At 38.3% G+C, this 24,876-nt stretch overlaps 1 protein-coding gene across 3 annotated transcripts in view; it reads left to right on the top strand.

Moving 5' to 3' along the window:
- arhgap36 (Rho GTPase activating protein 36) overlaps window positions 1-24,876 on the top strand; it is a 66,069-nt gene that overhangs the window by 31,029 nt on the left and 10,164 nt on the right. For all 3 annotated transcript variants that reach the window (XM_036597168.1, XM_036597166.1, XM_036597167.1), the window contains exons 2-5: window positions 1,525-1,681; window positions 11,130-11,198; window positions 18,767-19,032; window positions 24,630-24,831. In XM_036597168.1, coding sequence (XP_036453061.1) covers window positions 1,525-1,681; window positions 11,130-11,198; window positions 18,767-19,032; window positions 24,630-24,831 — 694 coding nt within the window. The remainder of the gene's footprint in view (window positions 1-1,524; window positions 1,682-11,129; window positions 11,199-18,766; window positions 19,033-24,629; window positions 24,832-24,876) is intronic.

Genomic DNA, 24,876 nt, shown 5'->3' with positions numbered 1-24,876 from the left:
CCTGTAGAATCTAACTAGACAGTTATACTGAACAAAATATAAGGCAACACTTGGTTTTGCTTCCATTTTGCAGCATTTTTTTTTTTCAAGTCCAGGAATCCTAGAAATGTCACGTTGCTACAGGCAAATGGTGAGCAGACCAAATACTAACATGGGTATTCTGTTTCATGACCCACCCTGTTTTTGTGGGGTTTCAGTAAAATCTTTTCAGTAAAAAGAATTGGTGTTTTATATTTTTGTTCAGTATAGATCTATGCAGAGTTGTATATTTCATTTTAGCTAACAGCAACATTCACACAAATGGTGCATGTTTTCTATGGTATCACTGGGAAATGCACTTCTGAGGCCCTTTACTGAAGTCATTCTTCTTAAAATCTACTTTTTCTCTACTTTCAGAACAAAAAGCTAGAGTCTAAAACACCTGCATTCATCAAATTTTACATGTTCATTCTTAACCCTATTTTAAAGCATATTACAGAATGCCTTTTTAATTGCCCATATCTGGATTTATGTTAATGTGTAGTACAAAATTGTGCACAGTGTTTTCTTGATTAAACAATAAAACAATGAAATTCCAGTAAACTGCGCACTAAAATCATTTCACTAGTGTCATCAGTTTAACTGTAACGTCATCCAAAGTTTTTTAGACACATGCACATGTCTAATTTGCATATCAAATGGTTTCAATATAATAAATACTTACACGAATGTCAGCAATCAGCTGGCAAAGATTCATTATTACATCTACTGTTTTAAAAAATAGTGTCTCACCTCAAATATTAGTAAATGCAAACCATAATCCTTTCTTCCAAAGTAGTTTACATAGGCTAAAATTCATGGGAACGTTACAGAAGCACTGATGTAAACGGCAGCTGCTGACTGCTCTTTTGTTTTCTCTAAGAGTCCCACATACCCAGAGCTGTATAAAAGCACTTAGCATAGCCTTCGCATGACTACACAGGATGTATACAGCCAGAGGGACTGTGTGTGGTCACAGCATGTCCACTCTAGCTGTATGTTTATTTAAGGCTGTTCTGTCATTACTAAAAGTAGCTATGCAGTAGCTAATTTCAATAGTGAATGTGGGAGGATTAATATTCTCTTGTCAGTTTGGGGATGTTTGTAGATGTTTTGCGGTCTTGCTGCAGGCCGTGGAACTCACTGGCCAAAACAAAGCCCTTTCTTGGCTGTATGGATATATCGTTCTCTCCTAAGGAGAGGAACACTCTGTTAGGGAATGTGAAACTGTCTGGACTGAACAGTATTACCATTTCGGACGTGAATTTTTACCTTCATTTAAAGTAAACTGGCTGGAATTTTAGCCTTCTCCAGTGTGCGCAGTACCTCCTGCCTGTGACGCTATTTCTCCTATCATTTGATGGTTGGTTTGAAATGACATCAGAGGAAATAAAGTGGTTTGCCAGAAATTACCGTTAATGTTTTTCCATGGTACCTCAGCTTTCCTTTCTAGAGCATTTATCATTAAAGTAAATTCTCATTAACTTGAATATCTCTCTCACTCAGGGTGACCACACGTGGGCCACCATGTTGGGTCAGAGTGTGAAGCTGCAGCCGGTGGCCATTCAGAACCTGTCGGAGCTGGAGCGAGTGCGTCTGCAGGAAGTGGCTCTCTATCACCTGGAGGAGCGTGACCTGGACTTCAAAATCAGCATCCCCAGAGGTATGTATGTACTACGACAATAAAGCTCAGAGCTGGGCAGAAAGTTGCAAGTTCTGACCGTGCCTTCAGTGGTGGTAGTATTCAGTGAGGAGGGACTGAACTGGGCTGGAGTTCTGGGTCGTTTCTGATTGGAGCTAGAGGGCCGAACCCCCTTTATAACTGTGTTAGGACTGTCATAGGATTGAGGAACACGGAGAAGATGGGGTGGTGCTGGGAATAGCAAAAACTTCGTCACAGGGAACCGAAGGTAGAGATGGGAATTTATTTGGTGTTAGATTGGAAGGAGGAGGGAGGGCTTTCAGGCGTGGTCTTCCCCCAGATTTCAGTTCATAACTGTGTTTTTGATTACTGAATTTTGTGTATAAGTCACATGGAATTCACATTTATATATTTTAAAAAATCTATATTATTTTAATCACCCTCTTGGTGGCTGCAATATAGGAACAATTTTAGGAACATAACCAAATCACAATTACTGAGAAAGTTGCTCAGCATCCAAAATGAAGATATAATAAAATTAATATGCAGAAGGCCTTGTATTTGAAAAGTGGTGATCAAATCGTGAGGCACACAGCTTATCAAGAAATTACTACAAATAAATAATTACAGTGTGTTGTTTATCTTTTAACTTCTTGCTGTACTCAAAAAAACATGAAATTTTCAGTAGAAATGTTAGATTAACTGTCTTTTGGTGTCTAGCTTATAGTATTTCAGTCTTCACCATTTAAGGTATTATTGAATAAAATAGCAGCAAAGATTAATATGACAAATGGTTTCTTACTTTTGAACGATACTGTTCACTTCCAGGAAAGCATGAGATCAGTAATCAGCTGAAAAAGATCTGACAGTTGTAAAATAGACCAGAAAGATGGAACAGCTGGCAAGAGCTTCATATAGAGGATCAGAGCTTTGTTTATTAGCTGAAAGCTTGCTAGCACAAAGTGTGGCAAAAGAGCAATGAGGAACATTACTGGCCATGTAAAGTCTTTTAAACACTTTTGTTAACAAAAGTACTTTTTTTGCAAAACATTAGACTGAAAAGTGTCGACCATCACATTCCACCTTACTTTCCATTTCCTCACAGACATGCCTGGGTGAATTACTGGCAGTGCTGCTGCAAAATGTTCTCCAAGAAGAGGCAATAATAGCGCAAACTGAGAATGCCTTTTTAATTTGCATTTTTGTGATGAGGCCATTTGGGATGAAAATGCATTTTGAAAATACAAGTGTTGTACTTTGATACAGATTGCATATAGTGTTTTTTTCCTTTTTTCTTTCAAAAAAAGATCAAATTTAGTTTACAATATAGTATTCTGCATGTCACATACATCTCTGTGGCAGTGCACATGAGCAACATTTGTACTTTATTTTCAAAGGAAACAATGCTGGCATGCAGCCCAGATTTGTGGAGCTAAATTTCTGTCCAGAGATTTAAGCTTGTGATGATTCTTTGTCGCGTGAAACGAGATAAGCATCATGGACTGAAACTCAAATGCTGCGCAGTAATTGCTGGAAGTTTACCAAGATGATAATAACTGACTGGAACTTGTTGAAAGCACAGTAAACCCACATAAGACCTGTCTACTATGGATTCATCAAATTCCAAGGGGACAGTAAATCTAGTGGATTCTGTGTTGGAGGGGAAAAAGAGTGTGTGTGTATATGAGAGAGAGGGAGGGAGATGAAGAGAGAAAGAGACGGAAAAAGCAAAAGAAGCGTGCATAAAAATGTTGTTATGTAAGTGTACAGCATAGCTGGAATGTGGAACCTCACAGACTGTGCTATTAAAACATCATGTCAGGGAAGTGGTTATCTCCAGCACATTACATGTTTGTTTATGTCATCTCACATTTAGCCTTGGAAATGTTATTCAGCCTTCTCTACTGAGAAGGACACGTATACTGTTGCTGTTGCAATCTCCAAAACGTTATAAGGTTCACCTATAATGTTGTAAAAAGCATTCTTAATTTTAACTAGAGGTAGCACGATATCACTTTTCTGATATTGATACCGATATCGAAACCTTGAGTATCGGCTGATACTGATCCACTACTTCTTCATTTAAAAACTGCTTAACTTTAAAAAGAGCTATTTTTAAAGAAGCACTTCACTTCCAGGTGCATTATTCAATTTATTTATGTTATTTATAGTATAAATAACCTGGAAATATGCAGAACATGATAAAAAAATAATAATTGTTTTAGCGATGGCATCAGCAGAAGTGTATTATGTGCCTGAGAAATCCCATTTGGAAAACTGCAGGGTGGAGTGAAGACTTGTCTGTGTTTACTCTGACCTCCTGTCCGTTATTTTATAAGACACTCCTTATACACCATATAACTCTCTATCTCCTCATCTGTTCGCCTAAGAAAACATGGTGGAATTTGGTTAGCGAACTCTGCTGCCATGTTCTAGTACTGTTGAGTTGGACACGGAATTAGCGACATTCCAAATTTGCTTCATATTTGCACTTTCTGCTCAGCCTTAAATGCTGATGTACAAACAATGTTTGCTTGGTAGTGACAGTTCACTGAAAAACTTGTTAAGAGCTCATTACAAAGAAAAAACAGGATGGCAAACATGAAGAACCAAGTGCTGGCAAACTCTCGAAGAGCTGCGATAGGCACGCCAATTCTACAGTGGTACTTGAAAGTTTGTGAACCCTTTAGAATTTTTCATATTGTACTCCACCAATCCACAGTCAGACAGATTGTGTACAAATGGAAGAAATTCAAGACCATTGTTATGCTCCCCAGGAGTGGTCGACCAACAAAGATCACACCAAGACCAAGGTGTGTAATAGTCCACAAGGTCACAAAGGAACCCAGGGTAACTTCTAAACAATTAAAGACCTGTCTCACAGTGGCTACTGTTAATGTTCATGAGTTCACCATCAGGAGAACACAGAACAACAATGGTGTGCATGGCAGGGTTACAAGGAGAAAGCCACTGCTCTCCAAAAAGAACATTGCTGCTCATCTGCAGTTTGCTAAAGATCATATGGACAAGCCAGAAGGTTGGACAAGATACTGGAACAATGTTTTGTGGATGGATGAGACCAAAATAGATCTTTTTGGTTTGAATGAGAAGCATTGTTGTGTGAACTCAAGTGAACATGGGTCATGCACCAAGACAACGACCCTAAGCACACAAGTCGTTCTACCAAAGAATGGTTAAAGAAGAATAAATTTAATGTTTTGGAATGGCCAAGTCAAAGTCCTCACCTTAATCCTATAGTAGGTTGTGGAAGGACCTGAAGCAAGCAGGTTATGGGAGGAAACCCACCAATATAGCAGAGTTGGAGCTGTTTTGTTCGGAGGAATGGGCTAAAATTCCACCAAGCCAACATGCAGGACTAATCAACAGTTACCGGAAATGTTAAGTTGCAGTTATTGCTGCACAAGGGGGTCACACCAGATACTGAAAGCAAAGGTTCACATGCTTTTGCCACTCACAGATATGTAATATTGAATCATTTTCCTCAATAAATGAATGACCAAGTCTAATATTTTTGTCACATTTATTCAATTTTGTTCTTTTTAATTACTATTAGGTCTTGTGTGAAAATCTGATGAAGTTTTAGGTCAAATTTATGCTGAAATATAGAAAATTCTAAAGGGTTCACAAAGTTTCAAGCCCCACTGTACTCTGAGAACAACATCACATCACACAATGTAAGCATCTGCTAATTCAGTCTAGATTTGTTACAGGATTGTAATAGGAATAACTTACAGTCCAATGCAGGGTTAACTTGCAGTGCATTAAAATTAGACATGACATATCAGCAACAATAGGTATATATGTCAGTCCAATATCAGCAGGAAATGTTGAATTGGAAATCAAATGAGGGAAAAAAAGAAATAGTCTAATCCAGTATTTGGTGTTGGTATCGGATTAGTATCAGATACCCATCAATATCATATTTTAACATACTGTAAGTTAATGTAATAAGATTGTACTATAAGTCATTTCGGACAGTTCTTACTACTCCATTCATCATGAAACATTCATACAAAGTAAAACAGCCAAACTAAAAAAATAGAGGCAAGGCTTTCATATGTGAGCAACAGTGTGGAGCTGTTCCTCGTATTTCCCACAGTTCTGTATGCCTGTGTGGCCTCCATTCACTTTGTATCCAGGCTCTTGTTTATAAAGCATGAGTGTTTAGTAATGGAGTTAGAGGACGTGTTAGATTTTCTTTCGCAGAGTATCATGCATTTTACATTGGAAGCTCTAATCCAAGCAATTCTGAGCTGTTTCACAAGACAAAGATGTGGAAAGTCAACTAAAACTCTGATTAGTGAATCCAAGCTTTAGCCGATCAGCTTTAATCCAGCACTTCAACTGACCCCTAAGGAAAGAGGTCAGTGGACTTTGTGGGAATATTTACGGAACACTCTCTTCCCTAAGGAGAAATTCATCGGACTCTCCACCACAGTCCCAACAGCCACCTCTGTGGATTCGGTGCTGACATGTGCTGAACATGTTTTGCGTGGAAATCTGGCCCAGTGTCACTGTCGGGACTTAAATTAACGTTACTGGAGTGTTCACCAGGGAGTTTTGGTCATTTGAAAGCCTGTCATAACTGATATGTTTCTTTTTTTCTTTCTTTTTTTCCTGGCAGTGTTGGATGAGTTATTTTGAAATTACACTCTAGGGATTTATTGTGGCTTTTGTTTGCTTTCCATTGTCCACCTACATAAGACTGGTGCGCATGCAGATTCTGTTTGAATACCTTTTATGACTTTGTTTTTGTCTCTCTCACTGCTGCTTGTCAAAATTGCTTCCATACTTTGTTTTTTCTCCTTAATTTACTTCGGAGTGAACTTTTTCTCTCTTGCTGCCCCCATTTCCAGGGTGTCGGTGGGAGATTAGCTCATGATGCCTTGGCGTGTGGGGAGGGGGAAGGGCCAGTGGCTGTGGAAATAAATTCTCATTTCCTGTAGTCATGGGAACATGACCCCACCCAAAGCTTCTTCACATGGTGCCTGAAGCCCTAGTGTGGTGTCACAGCCTCTCTCTCTTTTTCACTGTCTCTCTCTCTCTCTCTCTCTCTCTCGCTCTCTCTCTCTTTCTCTTGCTCTCTCTCTCTCTTTATCTCTCCGGGCACATCACTAGAGTAGCTCTCTCATAGTGCCTGGACTCCACTCTCGGGAGCACAGTCTCATCCAATATTTGAACTCATATCAGTAAAAACCAACAACAGTTATTTTGGCTGGTCTGCAGGGATTAGAATGGCCTTTCAGTGTGTGTGAAAATGGCCATATGAAATCTGGAAGGCAAGATGAGAAAACATGAGTAAACATACAGTATTTCAGTAATAATACTGTATACAGGACTCTTCAAAGTCAGAGACCAAAACCATTTCAAGTCATAACAGTCATGACGTAGAAGTTATTAATTTTATAGCAATAATAAAAAAGCAGAAAACATATATTTAACAGAAAATTACACAGAAGCTTCAACAACTAAATGTAATATCACATTCTTAAGAATTTAGTCCACTCTTTCCTTTTATTACAGCTTCCATTCTTTTCAGGAGACTTTCAGTTTTTTCAAAGAAATCTGCAGGGAAATTTTTCCACACTTCCAAAGTTCAGTCTTAGAAGTTGTTGGCATTTTCTGCTTCTCACAATCCACGTAATCTCAGATACATTCAGTAATGTTGAGGTCTGGGGTGGTCAGTCCATTGTTCTGAGAACACCAGCAGCTTCTTAGCTTGGTTTGCAAATTTTCTTGTTTTGTTGTCTATTTTCAGATCTGAAGCAAGAGAGGAGCTTGACTTTCTCCTCTCTCTCAAAGATGAAAGCTTTAAGTATTGTTTTTCTGACGGTGACAGTTTTTGTGGTCTAAAAGGTTATTTATGGTTGTTAGAAGTCCCATACTCTTTATATCTTTCAATTTTTTTAAAAGACACTCCAATTCTAAAAACTCTTTGGATTTGGATTTTTATTTACTTGTTTTCCTTTGACTTTCCTTTTCCTTGTGCGAAAGGATTGTCATATATCTGATCTCCTCAAAAATATCACCTGAAAAGAATAATGTCCTTACTTAACAGACTTAATGGCCATTTTGTCTTAAAATTAAAGAAATAAAATGCAAAAAATGGATGCCACAGACAAACCATGTTCTTTGCACTCGAGAAGTTGAGTTAAAAAAAATCACACTTTATTTTGAGAGTTCACTATAGATCTACGGATGCCTAAATTGTGAAACTATCAGGGAAAACTCAGTTTGTCATCAACACTGGTAGAATTCAATGTAAGATTAGTTTCAGGTCTTGTGTTAAAGTCAGGTTTAGGCTCAGAGTTATATTGAGTATAATCTTTACCTTTAAAGTTAACTCAAAGTTCAGTTGCATTTAATGGATACTTAGTTGAATGTTAGTTAAAGATAAGCTGAGCATCTACAGAACAACAGACCATCAAAATAAACATCAATTGAAATGTTTTTAGGGAACCAAAAGAGGTTCTTTTATGGCGTTGCTCCAAACAACCCTGTTTTCCACCTTAATTTTAAGTGAACCAATCTTAAAAATAACATGAAAGTACCTTGTACCATACACTGCATGAATGATGCAAACATTCACAGCTGTCATCAGGCCAGGCTCTGATGAGTTTAAGACTGCAGGACAAGTTAATAAACAAAGCCTGATGTCATGTTGCTAGCTTACTGTCCTCGCGTGGGCTGTGCAGAGGAGAAAATCCAGCTCCCGACAACATGTGAACAAAGAGCTTTGTGTTTTGTGACTTATTTTTAGTGCTCTCCAGTTGAGGAAGGACTGTTCTTTCCCATGCAACGTTCAGGGCTAATAGTGACCATTACAGCTAGCCAGGAAGTGTTTTTATTATGTTAGTGTCGTGCTAAGCATAGTTCTGGGCATGTTCCTCTAGCTAATCCTAAAAACATGAAGTCTTTAATAGTTCTTCAGACTGCTTGCTTTGGCAGGACCCCATATTCACAGATATCTCATCTCATTTTAAAACACAGTCCTCATCAGATGATCAAATATTTAGTGGGCATTTTATTTCAGCTTATATTGGTATCCAGCTTAAATGTGTTTTTAAAGGAAAAACTCATAGATTTTCATATCATATCAGGTTTTCAGTACAGACATACGGTGGGCTCCAAAAGTCTGATACGAATCCAGAACTTTCTCATCACTGAAAATGCTTGTATTTTGCATTCTTTTCTAAATGAATGCAATTCACAAATTACAATAGCAGCATAACAATTTGAGTGAAAAGAAGATTTTTTGGTATTTTATTCGTTATTTATGAACTTCAGAATTTGGTATTTGGTATGTCCCTCTTTTGCTTTAAACAGCATGCACTTGAGCTGGCATGGACTCCATAAGTTTGTACAAAAGCCCCTGATGAGCAGATCTGATCCACCTGACAGTCATCTGAACATGAGCTTCAATAGAAGAGATAACACAAAAAAAACTACCTTTTTGTGCAAAGGCCTTAACATGACACATGTCAACATTTGCTTAAATTGCAGTAGTGATCTAGAAAAAGTGCAGAATCTTTCTTCTTATATAATTTCTCAGATCTTTTCTTTGTTTTATTTTTTTTTTATCTAACAAATATATTTTATTTATTTCCAAGTTTAAATGAAAAAATGCCAAATTTTCAACATGGTCTCAGACTTTTGGAACCCACTGTACATGTTTGAGAACTGACAAAATATGAATGTAGGCCAAAAAGGATTCTAGCCACCATGTTTACATTAATCAAATTAGGGAATTTATTTTAGCGACTGGACATTAAAGTGGCAGGTCTTTTTGTCCAGCAAAGAGGAGGTTTAAGCTAAGAAAGCTGCTCCTTCAGATAAGCTAAAGCTAGTACTAACACTGGAGCTAGTTGGAGCAACTGTGGACTTGTTTTTTACACAAGGTCTTTTAGCAAACTTTAATACAACAGTAGAAATGATTACATACTATGAGCGCATTCAAATTTCTTTACACAAAATGTTAAAACACAAAAAGTGCGATTGCTAGCACTGTATGGCCCTGTTTAATTTAAGCTAACTGTGAACTAACTTAAATAAAGCTAACTTAGTCAGCTAACTAAACTTAACATTTTTTTATAACGATATTTACAAGACATCATATAAAATGAGTGTTAGCAGGTACAGTCATTTAGATAAAGTTTAGCTTACCTTAGAGCCAGTGTAAGTCTGCCTGTTAGTAATTTGACAGTGAGCTGTGTGAGTGTGGTTTCTGTATAGACTAATCCAGAACTTTCTCAGCTTTAGGAGTGAAACAGAAATAGCAGCACCCTCCAGATAATCAGGACAACATTTGTCTGAATGAAATCTTCCTCAGTAATGCCTGCTGAGTTCTTAGGCTAATAATTCTGACTAATTTACTGCCACCACTGTTCTCACTACAGGTTTGTTGTGAGGGGTTTGGTTGTAGTTTTCCTTCACTTGTGGAGGAAATAGTGTTTAGAGACAATTCTGAGTGTCTGAGAAGTGTGTCAATCATTTATTTTGCAAAAGATCACAGTTGTAAGCAAAGGTTTGGGCAACCCAGTAAACTAACATATTTTTTTGATTTTCAAGTGAAAGAAGTTCTAAGTGAAAATAAGTTAACACATCTGCTACAGAGAACACACCTCTGCACATTCACATTTTAATGGGTAAATGCTGTTTATTTGCTGAATATATTCCTTTAATTTTCCCTTTAATTGTGATATTTTATGTTTGTTTTTTTTTCCAACTCAGCAAATAAAATGTGGTAAGAATGGTGTAGTGGGTAATAGCTCTGCTCTGCTTCTACACTGCAGACTGGGGTTCAGTTCTCCACCTGGGCAAGCACCCTATTCTATACCAATAAGAGTCCTTTTGCAGGGCTCCTAATGCTGCCTTCACCTACCTGTGTAGGTGTGCAATGATCAAATTGTCGCTCTGGATAGGAGTGTCTGCCAAATGCCATAAATGTGAATGTAAATAGAAAATGTCATGTTTAAGTTTGTTCTCTGTAGAGGATGTGTTCACTTATTATTGCTTAGAAAATCATTAAAATGTGTAATTTGACCAGGGGTGTTTAAATGTTTGCAACGTTTGCATATACTTAGAGTGAGATGCATTGATTACATTTCATAAAACTAGAAATCTTCCCTGTAATTCTAAAGGGTTTATTTAGTATGTTACATAACATTAGCATGCATTTATATGAGCTCTTTTTAATATGCAAATTCTAATAATAAAGGTTGCTTTTCAATATGTCAGACAAATCTCAGCATCTGAACTGTTTCAGGTGCTGCTTCTCAGTTACTCCTGTTTTGATCATTATATTGAGTGCTTTACTAAATTATATGCAAATCTTCCATCTGATCAGTGTATTGGCTTAGCTGTGTATTCTGGTGGTCTCATCAAGACATACTTTCTTCTCTTTTTGTGATACCATCTACAAAAGCCCTCTTCTCTATTCTCTGTCCAGAGACTCGCAAGAGGAGGAAATCGCTCAGAAGAAAGTTTGATTCATTTTCCAAGGAGAAGAAGGAGCGAGGTAAGGAGAGATTCCTGCATTTTTCTTTCCATGACAGACGTCTCTGATCTCAAATTCACAGACATGCTGTTCTTTTTTGTGCGTGTGGATGCGAAGGTTAAGACTCTTTTATTCTGCCTCATCAGGCTTGCGTCTGTTGAAATGATTTTGACTTAATCTGTCAGTTTTTTGTGTTTTCACACCCACATCCACTCTCTTATCAGACTGCATGATTACATTGCTTTGAAGTGCACCTCTGGTGAGCTGAACCAGAGCTTTAGGTCTCTCAAACACTTTTGAAAACCTGCCAGCACACTACAGATTCAATCTTCATCTGGTCACTCCCATACAATCTCCCTGGTCTCTTCAAAATCACAAACAAATGATAGAATGATTGATAGAATGGGCTTTAAATTTGATCCAGATGTGGAGTAATCTTCGTCAAAACTGCCAGTCCGGCTGTAAAATTCCATTCTCTTTTCGCCAAAGGCACTGCTTCTCCCTTTCTCTCTCTCTCTCTCCTCTTGTTCTCTGTTCTCTTTCTCTTTCTCTCTGTTCGCTCTCCCTGTCTCTCTCTATTTCTCACACTCTCCCTCCCTCTCCCTCTCTTTCACTCTCTTTGTGCCTCTCTCTCAATGTCTCACTATCTCCCTCTCTCTATTCTCTCTTTTTTCCTGCTCTCTCTCCGTTCTCTCTTTCTACCTCTATCCCTGTCTCCTTCTCTATCTCCCTGTCTGTTTATCTCTCTCCCTCTCTCATTCTCTATCTTTCTCTGTCTGCTCTCTCTCTTCCTTTCTCTCTCTGTTTTTTGTCTCTCTCGCTCTCTGTCTTACTTTCCTTCTCTTTCTCTGTTCACTCTCTCTCTCTCTCTCTCTCTGTCTCATTCTCTCTCTCTCTCACTCTAATATAGTGAGTGGTAAAAGGATGTTCCTGCTCAAGCTCTTCTGACCCCAGTTGCTGAGTCTGTTGCTATAGGTGTGTCCAGCTCCTGGGAAATCTCCAATAGGCCTTTAAGACGTGCTACTTAGCCAGTCTTAGTGGCCAGCAGAACATTGAGTTTTGGCATGGCTTTCTGTGCCACTCTGGGTTTACCGGCTGCAGTCTGTGCAGCCGTGTGTTTTGGATGTGTCCATCTCATCTGTATACTGTGAGTTTCCATCAGCTTTGTTGTCTGCAATTTTGGTTCCATTATTTGTCCAGTTTATGAGGTGCAAATAACTCAAAGTTATTAGATCCACAGAAGATCTCAGTTTCTCTGTAAGAGCTGGATCTCTTGCACATTTGATCATCATTCAGCCTTACCACTGTATTAAAGATGTCTGAGTTTTTTTTATTAGTAATTTAGCTTGTCTAAAATTAGATGAGTACAATGATAACCTCGTAATGAAGTGTCAAGAGTTTCTCCTTAGACTATCTTTAGGCTTGCTTTAGATGGGGTCCTTTCACAGCCTTGGTGTCCCTCCTGCATAACTGATATGTGCTGAGCCAATTATGTTATCCATGTTTTTAGCTGCTTCCAGATTGGTCTTTTCATTCTCCAAAATGACAACAATGCAAGCTCTACTTAAAAACTAGGTCTGTTTGCATTCATATCTCATTGCAGTTCTGCCATATTAATTAGTATGATCATACTGTATGTACATCTGTAAATCTGAACTATATAGAGTCATGCACTGAATGTACTTGGTTCAAATGTGTACATTATTTCCATTTATATATTGATGTAACATATATTACATCAATGCAGTTATTGCCAAAAGTAAGTAAACCGAAAGGCAAATTTATGTAGTGATATTTTTGGCATTTTTGGAAATTATGTGCACATTTGAATCAAGCAAATTCAATGTAATACTCTTTCTGTGTAAATGTTTGTCGTAATGATTAAATTACTCATCCATGGTTTAACTACAGGGCTATTTTTGCCAATTTTACTAATGCTGATATTAGCAGCAGAGTTTTTTAACTTTTCAAAGCATAATAGACTGTAACTGATCCTACACCTGCCTTAAAACAGTTAGATCAGTGCCAGTGCAGGTCTCTGGCTTCGCTCCAGTCGCCTGTAACCTGCCACCTGAGTCTGGCAGCTGGGCCCTGCACGTGCTACCAGCCTTGGATCCCAACACTGGAGGAGGATGGGTGGGGGAGAGCCGGATGGAGGGATAGAAGGACTCTTGGATGGAGGAAGAAAGACAGAATGCGTCTAAAGAAGACTTAATCCCCCTATCCTTCCAGATTATTGGTAGGCCCACAGCCAGTGAGCCAGACTAGCATGACCTGCCGGAGAGCCTTTAACCCCACGAGACTACTTTAGATGGACAGAGAGAAAAGAGATATAGAGAGGGAGGGAGGGAAGGAGGGAGTAGAGGATCTGTGCTGTAGGCGTGCTGTAGGAGGCATGCCAGCCACAGGTACTGTTTAATCCTGCCCTAGTTTAGCCCTGCTGATCTTTCAATGGCAGAATCCTTAAAATGTGAGCTTGGTTTATTTACAGTCACCTCCCCATGAGGCAAAGCTGACGCCTCCAGGAGAAACTCATTCAGGGAGTAAATTCCATTGAGTGAATTCAATTTTGTTATATTTTCAGGAATGTAAGAGTACACATATTTTTTAGGTTTGATGTGATTTGATATGATACCAGTAGGGTGGAACAATTTTGGGGGCAAATGTCTAATTGCAATATTTGCAACCTGTATTTTGATTGTTTGAAATTGCATTAAATTGCAAATGTAATTTCTTTTTTGGCCAAGAAGAGCAGAATATCTGCTTTTTGAATATACTGTGCCAGACTGACAATTTAGTCATTATGTTGTGTAGTCATGTACACAGCACATGGGCGTTGCCTCTGATTGTTCTAACTCAGTGGTTCCCAGCCCGGTCCTCACAGCCCCCCCGAGATCAACACATAGAGATGAAGGAAAAATGGGGGGCCCTGAAGACTTAGTTGGGAACCACTAGTCTAAATACTGGCAAATTACAATTTACAAATTTACAATTTATAGAGGTTAAATTTCCCCACCTGAAACTTACCACAACATTGCCACCACATTTTTGAAAACTTTGTAAATAATAAATATACTATAATTAAAAATTGCAGCTGATTTGAGTTGAAAAGTGCACTTTCAAATTGCGATTAATCCTTCAGCCCTAGAAACAAAGACTTGATTTGATCCTATTTGATTTTCAACATTTTATTGAGCATAGATGTGTGTTGTAGTAGGTGATAACTGGTGAAAACACACCAGTTTGTTGTTGAGGGGCAAGACATTAGCAAGAAAAATTACCTTGGTCATTTGCATCAGACATCAAGCTGATGTTCCACAGCTGATATTGAAAATGATTGTAATATTCACCATGGATTTCATGAAAGATAGTAAATAAGAGACCCCCAGAAAAGACAGAGGGTCGAATTGGCAATACAGGTTTTAATTTAATTCACTATTTTGCATTTTCAGGTTTTTGTTTTTTTAATTTCATATCAAAATTACAGCCTTATTTCTTTCTTTATTTAAGTCTGCAATCTGCAATATACTGCAGTCTGCAATATACTAAGCCATTGGTCACCAACCCTGGTCCTGGAGATCTACTTTCCTGTTGAATCTAGTTCCAACAACAATCTACAACACCTACATCAGCTAATTTACTTCTACAGAAGTCCTTCATTGGCTTGATCAGGTGCAATAGTGTTAGGTAAGGGGGGGGGGTGTTGGTTGGAGCTAACTCTGCAGGAAAGTAGGTCTCCAGGAGGAGTGTCTGTGACCACTGTACTAAGAAATTTAGACCACTGTTTCAGTAATGAAGACACATAAGGACAAGGCACACAAAAGTCTATAATCATTTAAAATGTAATACACTGGTGCTAAATATATGAGATGTCAATCATGTCTCAAATAGTGTTGGCCAGTTTTCTGTTACAAAAATGTCTGAGAGTGTAGGATTAAAGCGAAGTTTACTCCGAATTACTCTGAACTTTAAGAGGCTTACCTAGAGAAGAACAAACACAGTTAAACACTGACGCAGGACTGCTGCACTTACGATGGCAGTTTCCATGAGCCTAGTGCTAAAGGTGCCGCATGTTGTCTTGACAGGGCTGCTAGGTTTGGAACATCTGAGTTGGGCCAAGTAATACAATTAGGTTTTGAACCTGCCTCCCTCCCTATGTAATAATGTGAGGAGGGTTCAAAAGCCAAAAGGTTTTGAAACTATAACAAACATCCCTAGTCCAAACAGTCCATATATGGTGTTTAAGCTGCCAAATCAGCCCATTTTGAATTAATTTCCTTTGTAATGTGATGAAAACCAGTCCATTTACATAATTTATCTGTTCAGCCTGCAGCAGTTTAGCTCCAGCTATTCATTTTGAAATTATAAGGAGTGTAACAAAAATAGCCTGTTTAGTTCTAAAGGGTAAAGAGATGTTAGATAATGGTCACATAAAAAATGAATTATGACTGGCTTTTGGTACATAAACCCACACTCAGATGTCATAAGTAGGTACCAGGGATAAAAGAAAAAAGTAGGATATGGGCCCTTTAAAACTATCTAGGTAGTTTTGGTTTTGTAAAAAGAGTATATAAAATTTGAAGTAATCCAAAGTAACATTATTACATTGAAAAGTAAGTTTCTTTTTGAAGTGGTTGATGTCTTCTGAGATAGATGCTACATTCCATTAGATTTATTTAATTCCAACACCAGCACACCTGATTACTAAATGAAGTGTTGATTAGCTGAACTAGGCCTTTGATGGTAACCCAAAACAGTGTTTTGTTAAGAATGCACTGTGTGAGGCAGATGCAGCCATGCTGTAAGCCGGTTTGAGGCAGATGTTAAAGGGTTAGTAAGAAAACAGAAAGCGCATGCAGCATGTCCTTTGCTGAACTTAGTAAGGTCATTGTGGGTATTGGGTGGACCAAAGCGGTTGTGTAAAGACTAGTGGTATCTCTTGTTCCATACACTGAGAAAGATGAAACACTTTCCTGTTTGGCCGAGGAAATGAGTGCAGAAGAGATGAGTCTCCGTAGCGTCACGTGGGATACAGGAGTTGGATATCAGCGTTGCTGTGGCTCGGGACCTAATGCAGTTTATGTGGCATTAAAAAGTTAAAAACAGGACACACCTCAGTATACATGAGCTGTATATGAATACAGGTGTATACAAAAGTGTTCACACTTATGGTCAATTACCATGTTTTGTTGATTTTCAGTCAGTGAAAATAAGTTAACACATTCTCTACTTAAATTTTAGTGCACAGTTTATTTGCTGAGTTTAACATATTGGAAACAAACATAAAGTATAAAATATTCCATATTGTTTGCACAGGCCACATTTTGTTTTGTTTTGTTTTCCCAGTAAACAGTATCTATACATTTAAATGTACAGAAGTGTGTCCTCAGTAGAGGATGTGTTAACTTATTTTCACATAGAAAATCAACAAAACATTACCAGAGTGCCCACACTTTTGCATATGACTGTATTATGAATGGGATCTTGCACTGAAAAGTAATGTAAAACTAAAAAAGTAAAGTAAAAGTAGTTGCATCTACTTGGTTTAGATGTGTGCCACATTTTCCACATGAAAAAAATACAAAGCCTGTTTGTTTATTTCATTTCCATACTAACGGCCATTAAGTACTGCTTTTGGCTTTTCAAAGAAATCTTTAGGAATGTTTTTCCATGTTTTGTGTAAACACCTCCAAATTTCGGTCTTGGTTGCATTTTCTCTTCTCATGATCCAAACACATTAATAATGTTGAAGTCTGGACTCTGAGGTGGTCAGTCCTTTGTTCTGAAAACACCAGCAGCACCTTTGTTTGATAAGTACATCCTGATCTTCTCAACAGTCTGCTTGGGGTTGTTATCTTGGTCTAGAATGAATTTCTTCTTTATCAGTTTTTTTTGCATGATGTATGTTATTCATGCAGGTGCAAACCAAAACTCACAGTGGTCCTCCACCATGCTTGACTAATTGCTGTAGACATGGTTTGAGAGTCTTTTGTTGATTCTGCAGAGTAAATACTGTTTTCTGTCCCCTTTACATAGACCTCAGATTTAGAGACGTCAGTACAGAAAACCTTACTCCACATCTCAAATATCCAGTTTCAGTATTCTAGTGCAAGTTTTTGTCTTTTGTGTCTGTTTCCTTTTCTCAATTTTCTCAACAGCTTCTTGACAGCTACACATCCTTTCAGACCCATAGTGTTGAGTTTTCTCACACTTGAAGGACGGACAGAAACACCTGTGAATTTCAGATCTGAAGCAAGAGTTGAGCTTTGACTGATCAAATATTGTTTTCCTCCTCTCTCAAAGATGAAAGCTTGGAGTACTTTTTATCTAACGGAGACAGCTTTGGTGGGCTAACAGGTCTTTTAATCTTTGGTGGGATAACAGATCAGGTTTTAATGGTTTAGAAAAGTCCAGTTCTGGAAAACGTGTGACTAATTTCCCTTTGACTTTTCTCTTCTTTATGCAAGTGGATTATCTTCTATTTAATCTCCTAAGAAATATTTCCTGTAGCCATTGTAGATGCACATGAGAAAGAAATGTGCAAGGCAGCTGAGGTGAGCTTGTTTAGTTGCTTGTGTGAATGTTAGTGTCTGTTTGAAGGTGAAGGCAGCTTTTGTTGGGAGGACACAGCTGTAACTGGTTGGTTTTAAGAAAGCAAGGATGGAAGGGCAGTATAGTGCACAAAAGGGCAGTATAGTGCTCAAAAGGGCAGTGTAGTGCACAAAAGAGTGGACAAATTAAATACTGATTGATTTAATATTATATTCAGTGTTGGAGGCTTTTGTGTAATTTTCTGTAAATATATGTTTTCTGCTTTTTTCTGAAGCTGAAATAAAATAAAAGAAAGGGGGTCTCTGACTTTGTCACAGTACTGTATATGGTGAATTATTGTATGTGAACAGCATTTTGGGATGAGCTGGTAAAAATGCTGCTGTGAATGTCATGTTGGCGTGTAAATGACTTGTGTTTGACTGACTCGTTTCATATACTCCCTTCCTGCAGAATGAGCCTGAAAGATAAATGCACTTGTTCATATCAGTCAGTGAGACCACACTCACCAAGACTGCTATAAATATGAGTGCAAATATGTGCACCATGTACGGGGACCATAAATTCATGATTCATTGCGAGAGAGCAATTATTTATATATTTACATAGTTCAGCGCTGCCAGTAGCTGTTTTTTCTGTCCCAAAATTTGTTTGTGTTGGTTCCTGATGTGTGTCAAATGTTCCCTTCTGGGAGGAGAGCCTGATTTAGACTGAAACCTCACAGTAGCATTTGATCCTTCTCAGACTACAACACTGAGATGATCCCAAATTAACTTACTGGAGTTGCCAAGCACAGAATATAAATAAATTGTTTTACAACACTGCAATTAAAGCATCACTCAGATGCTGTGATGCAGTTGATTACCCGTAAAGGGAACTTCTCTGATACAGTAATGTTGATAATAAAACATTGTAACATCAATAATATGTAGATAACAAAGCATAATAAAGCTGGATCAGAGCATAATCCAATGTTATTAAAAGATTAAATGTGTCTGCTACACTATGACATAATTGTCTCTCTTCTTTCCTGTCTATAGAAACAGCCCCCAAGGCATTTGGGATCCCTCTGTCCCAGGTGATCGCCAACGACCGCGCCTATAAGCAGCGGCAGGACGCTCTGAAGGAGAGCCGCAGGGACTGTCTGGAGCTGGAAGCCAGTGTTATGCGCTTCAGGGCAGAGAAATGTCAGCAGAATGGCAGCACAGCCATGGCTCCTGGAGCCTCATCCTCATCAGTACTGGAGCTCCACAACAAGCCCCTCTCCCCGACATTCCTGGACAACAGCTCGCGCAGTCACAGACGGGTAAGAGCCTAGACCACTGTTCTGCTCTTCGCTGCTTGGAGAGCTACAGCAACTCGACAGCGATATGATTTGCTTGGTCTGATGCAAAATACAAACTGTTTTTTATTAATCATTTAAATTGCAGACTTATTATTCAGATATTAGTCTTAAGACTCATTATTCAGTAACGGCTATGAAACTAATATGTATGGCATGTAGATATGAGAGTGAAGAATTAAAGTGTGGGCTCATATACAGACCTTTAGGGTTTAAGGGGTTAATGTAGGCTAAAGAATTTTCGCTAGCAAATCATTGAATAAAATCCCCCAAATGGTGCATTCTAGGAAAAACAGTTCAGATGTTATTGAACAGTTATTAGATGTTATTTGCAAAGCATATTAGGAAAGTGCTCAGTACTTTGTTCAGTCTTGAGCAGCCTGTCTCTGAATATTGTAGTGAGGGGGTGAAGCTTCCCAGCATTCCTCCTTATTTTCCACTTAAACGTTATACAATATTATCAAATCTGTACAGGAAACATATTTATTTGTATGCATAAGCAAATAACGGTGCATACTGATTTAATATCTGTCAGTGTGTTAGCATAACCATTTCTAAATCTCTTCTTGAGGATACCCATGATTTATAGTTAACACGTGATACCTGCTTTAGCTGATCAGGTCTTCACAAAATTAAATCAAGTGATGGAATTTAACAAATCCATGTGGCGACTGAGTGCACAGAGAAGTCAGGATCCAAAATGTGTTGTTCTAACTATATTCATATAAACATGATATCAGTAACTTTGTTATGATTTTCTGTATTTATTTATTTATTCTAACATTATGTGTTTTTTTTTACAAGCAAAAACAGACATACAGCTGAGATCAATATGTTTTTCTTGGCTGCCTAAAACTTTTGCGCAGTATATTTATTATTGTAGCCGTTGAGTTGAATGTAAATGGAGACGCTTAACTCATAGGTGCTGATGCCTGGCCACATCCCTAAAAATATGTTCCACAGTCCGTACTCCAGAATGATATGTGCTGTAAGTGTGTTGACTGGTTTCTCAGTTACTGTCTTAAAGGACCACAGCAACTGCACAGGTTTTGTGTGCCTGTTGTTTGAGCACATTGATATCAGCTGATGAGTTTATTCAGGTGGACTGTGACAGGAAAAGCACAGAACACTGGACTAAACCAAAAAGCTTACAACATACAGAGAAAGAGATTACAGCTAAGTAACAGAGCTCTTTGACACTAGCACAGACAGTTCTGCTGTGAAAGGTGAAGGTTTTAAGCCATAATCCCTTTCATTCCCTGGAATGTTGAAGATCTAAACACAAAGCTTTCAGAATACACAGAGATGTAGGAGGGTAGAATCTAGCTGACAAGAATTTTACAGGGGTGCATGCAAGTTTAGTGTGTGAGTGACAGCGTTTGTATTTGTTTGAGATGAGTTTTTGACTGTGGACATAAGCTTGTGTGTAAACTTGTTGATGTGTGCGTGTGCATGTGCGTTTGTTTTTGGAAAGGCTGTTGTGGGTGGTAATGTTGTGTGTAGCACTGTTTAAGACACAGGGGTTAAGCTGGTAGCGTAGGACCAGGGTTTTCTCTTATCTGTGTTTGTTTTATTAAGTCTAGACTTGATTATTTAAAATGGTAGAGAGCTTCTCCTTCCCATGCAGCAAAGCAGAAAGCTGATCCAGCCCGCCTGTAGGTACAAACAATAACTGCAGAAATATATTTAAAGCAGAATGACACTCAGTTACACTCAGGAACAGGAACATAATATATAATATTCATATTATTACATATAAACGAGTTAGACAGAGAGTTGGGTAAGATAATACCGATGTTATTGTGTTTGTAACGTGAGATAAAGGTCCAAAAAAGGTTCTTTGGAGCAATGCGGTAGAACAGTTTTTCTCTGTCCTGGTCCTGCAGTAACGCTGGTTCTAGAGTTTATCCTGCTCTAACTCACCTCATTCACCTCAAGTCATTTGTGAGTTCAGACCATGTCTTCAACATAGGCTGGAGATCTGGACAGCTTCTGCTTTAAGCTAGGGCTGGATGCTCCTTGATGAACAAAGGTAATACATAAGAATAGGGAGGATGAGTGACAGAAACAGAATGTAGAGATGGAAATTTTTAGGATTTTGATAGGAAGGAGGAGGAATTCAGGTGTCCTTCTCTCGAACTTCAGTTATTTCTTTACTCCATTTTCTTGCATCAGGTTAGTTGGGAGCAGTAGAAACTCTAAAATTTGCTGTAGAAGAACCACCTTTGGTTCCCTAAATAAGGTGGCTCTTTAAAGAATCATTTTATGAATGGATTTGAGTGTAGAACCTTCTTGAAGTTTTAATAACCTCCACTTTATGTATTGTGGTTCTTTCCTACAACTGTATGTTCAAACTCAACCAAGACAAGAACAACTTTAATTTTTTAAATAAATTTTTTAGAATGTACGGAAAAATTGTGCAAATTTTCCTTTGTTTGATTCCTTATTACTTATAAATAATCGTCTCACCCTTTTTTCCTGTTAGGACCATGTTTCTTTCCCTGTAGGATCTTGATAATTTGTGTGGCACAGAATATTTGCTGTTCCTAGCATTACACTGTTCTGGAAATTGATGTTGTCTTTCCTGGAATCTGTGGTACGACTATTCCGCTTAGTTAACCGAGATTTAACCTTCCACATTCTCTCTAGTGCCTCAGGCCACATGAAACCAACACAAAAGAACAAAAACTACAGTCACCATGTTATTTGGTCCAGGATTAGGTTTGCCCTATTATTTTTTTAGGATGATAACATAAGAAAAATAAATATCAGTCTTTATGCAAACATAAAACATCCCACTTGCTCAGTGAAATTCATTGGGGGATTCCACTGAGCAGTCCACATAGCATAGGGCTGGTGCAATCCTGGTGTGCTCAGTTTTTACAGTGAAGGTACTGATGTCTTCTGGGCTCTACAGTTGAGGAAGGACCCCAGTCAGACAAACCAGACGGAAGCATTCCTGGCAGTGTGTATGTTCCTGTCTATGTGGTGGAACTAGTCACATGTGACAACCAACGCACATGGGCTCTTACTCTTAAAGCCATGTTAATGACCTTCATACTTGAAGAAAATGCAAAAACAGAACATGCTACACTCCACTTTGGGCTTGTTTTAGTAAGTTAATGTTAAGATGAATTTGCATACCTTTCATTAATAAATCAGAACATCTACAGTACTGTGCAAAAGTCAAAGACCACTTTTCATTTCTTTAATTTCCAGTCAAAAATTGCCATTAAATACAAGTTATTTGTTTTGGTAGATCTTTCTGATTAGATAATAAACTACCCCAATGCTTAAGAAAGGGGACAGTCACAGGGAAACAGTCGCTTCCAAAACTGGAGTTCAAAAACATGATTAAAAGATACAGAGAAAATAGGACAAGCATGCAAGACCTGGTAGATCACCAAAACTGTCAACAGATAAGCAGCGCTTGAAGCTTTCATCTTTGAGCGAGACGAGAAAATCAAGCTTCAGATCTGAAAAAATCCACAGGTGTTTCTGTCCATCCTTCCAATGTGAGAAGACAACTCAACACTGTGACTCTGAAAAGATGTGTAGCTGTCAAGAAGCCCTTACTGAAACAAGAAAATAGACAAAAAATAAGAACATTTGCAAACCAAACAAAGAAGCTGCTGGTGCTGTCGGAACAATAGACTAACCACCCCAGAGTCCAGACCTCACTGAATGCGTTTGGGATTACTTTGATTGTGAGGAAATGTAACCAACTTCTAAGACTGAACTTTGGAGGTATAAAATCCTTTTTCTGCAGTTTTTGAAGAACTGAGCGAAAGTTTCCTGTTAGAAATGGAAGCTGTAATACAAGGATGGACAAAATAAATACTAAAAAATAATATTATATTTAGCTGTTCAGGCTGTTTTTGGCTGTTTTGACTGGACATTAAACAAGTGGTGGTCTCTGATATTTGCATAGTACTGCAACTTCAAGAATTTGTGTAATAAAAATGAGAAAGTCTTACAGTTAAGGATATGGTATAGATGTAAATTACTTCTGTCCACTTGACTTTTCAGTATCAGTTTTTCTAGACACCTAATCAGTGTGATAAAAGTATAGGAAAGAGTGCTGACCAGACTAGAGGGTGGCAGCGGTGGGTCCTGTGTGGATCAAACAGCTCAGGTTACTGTGTTGCCCCAGCTCAGCATGACTGGAGACTACTTCTCCCTGGGTGGCTGCTGCCCAGCGAGGAGGTATCCATAAACGCCCATCCTGCCAGCGAAATCACTCTGTCCAAACCTAGGCCTGTGAACAAGAGAGAAGAGAAAGGACAGACCGTAGAAATACTGACTCACTGGATGGCTGACGACAGCTGAAGAGCTCTAATGAAAACGTGTTTACATTCTGGCGTATGAACATTTGTGTGACTATAAAAGGATTTACTGTAATTGCATGCTGATGTATTTTCCATTGCCTTTCACTCAGCCGGCCACTTATGGGGTCAAATCTGTGATTCGTAGTGCTAAACTAGAAGGAATTACTGGCTCTCACTGGACAAAATGAGGGTCTCGCAACCACAAGCAGAAATGAATTAGCTCTGTAGACACTTTAAGTTGAGCATGAGAAAGACAGAAGGATCTAGTGTTGTAGTCATGATTAATAGAGGAGAGTTCGAGTCAAAATCAATTTGTATTATCATTCATCATACATGATATATATTAATAAATAGTATTATATATTATATTTTGTAACATATAACAGTAAATAATATATAGCCTAAATATATTATTCATTATTATTGTATTATAGTCTTTTTCCAACTTTGCACTGTAACTTTTGGAAGTAAATGGTGGTGAGGTTATTTTCTGTCCCTTCTTCTCTAAAACTTATTCAGTATCACCACCTAAAGTCAAATGAACATAAACCAAACAGCATACATCTATTTTTATTATTAAATGAAAACATAGTAATTCTGATTTTCTATCAGAAGATGTTTCGATTTTGGAACCAACGAACATCAATAAACAAATAATACTCAGTTACGCTATCATGGAAAGGATCAAGTAGATCCTCAGTTGACAACGAGCAGATTTTATTCAAACATGTAGAGAGAAAGGACTGTTTTATTGTGCTTACTTTTTTATATTTAATGATGATAGAAAAAAGGTTCAATTTGTAATTGCCTCAGATGGAGGTATCATACTCAGCTGATCTCCAGAACAGTTTCAGAGTCTGCCTTACCCCGAAACAGGGACAAGATCAAGACCGTTCATTTTACAGTCTAAAGACCGGACTCAGTACTGAAATCGGTCTTGAGCACTACAACAATAAAACAATAAAATATTATTCAACCATTTTGTATAATTTTTTATATATTTTCATTAGGAAATTTCCATTGGCAGACAACTTTAGCTTGTGTGAAACATTATTTCTCAAAATAATATTATTTCAATATTATCTAGATTTCACTTGTCAAGATATTATTTTCTGCAGTGGAACAATCCAGGGCTCAAAACTCTACGATGATCCTCACCATGAAAATGCAAATCTCTCTCTCTCTCTCTCTCTCTCTCTCTCTCACACACACTCTCTCTCTCTCTCTCTCTAGGGTGGCATGTCAGTGGACTCTATCTCTGACTTGGTGGAGAGTCAGTCCAGGCTGCTGGAGGCTCTGCAGCTCTCTCATCCTAATGAGCTGGACATCAAGAAGACATCGACAGGCCGGACGCAGGGCAAATTGAGTCTGAACCCCATCTACAGACAGGTGCCCCGAGTCATGGAGCGCTGCTGCCAACACATCCTCACCTACGGTCAGCTCTGCTGCAAACTCGCACAGACAAGGAGAAGCTTTTAAA

This window comes from Colossoma macropomum, unplaced genomic scaffold (assembly GCF_904425465.1).
Source record: "Colossoma macropomum unplaced genomic scaffold, Colossoma_macropomum, whole genome shotgun sequence".
In the NCBI taxonomy this organism is placed as follows: domain Eukaryota; kingdom Metazoa; phylum Chordata; class Actinopteri; order Characiformes; family Serrasalmidae; genus Colossoma; species Colossoma macropomum.
This window is presented reverse-complemented; position numbering and strand designations above follow the sequence as displayed.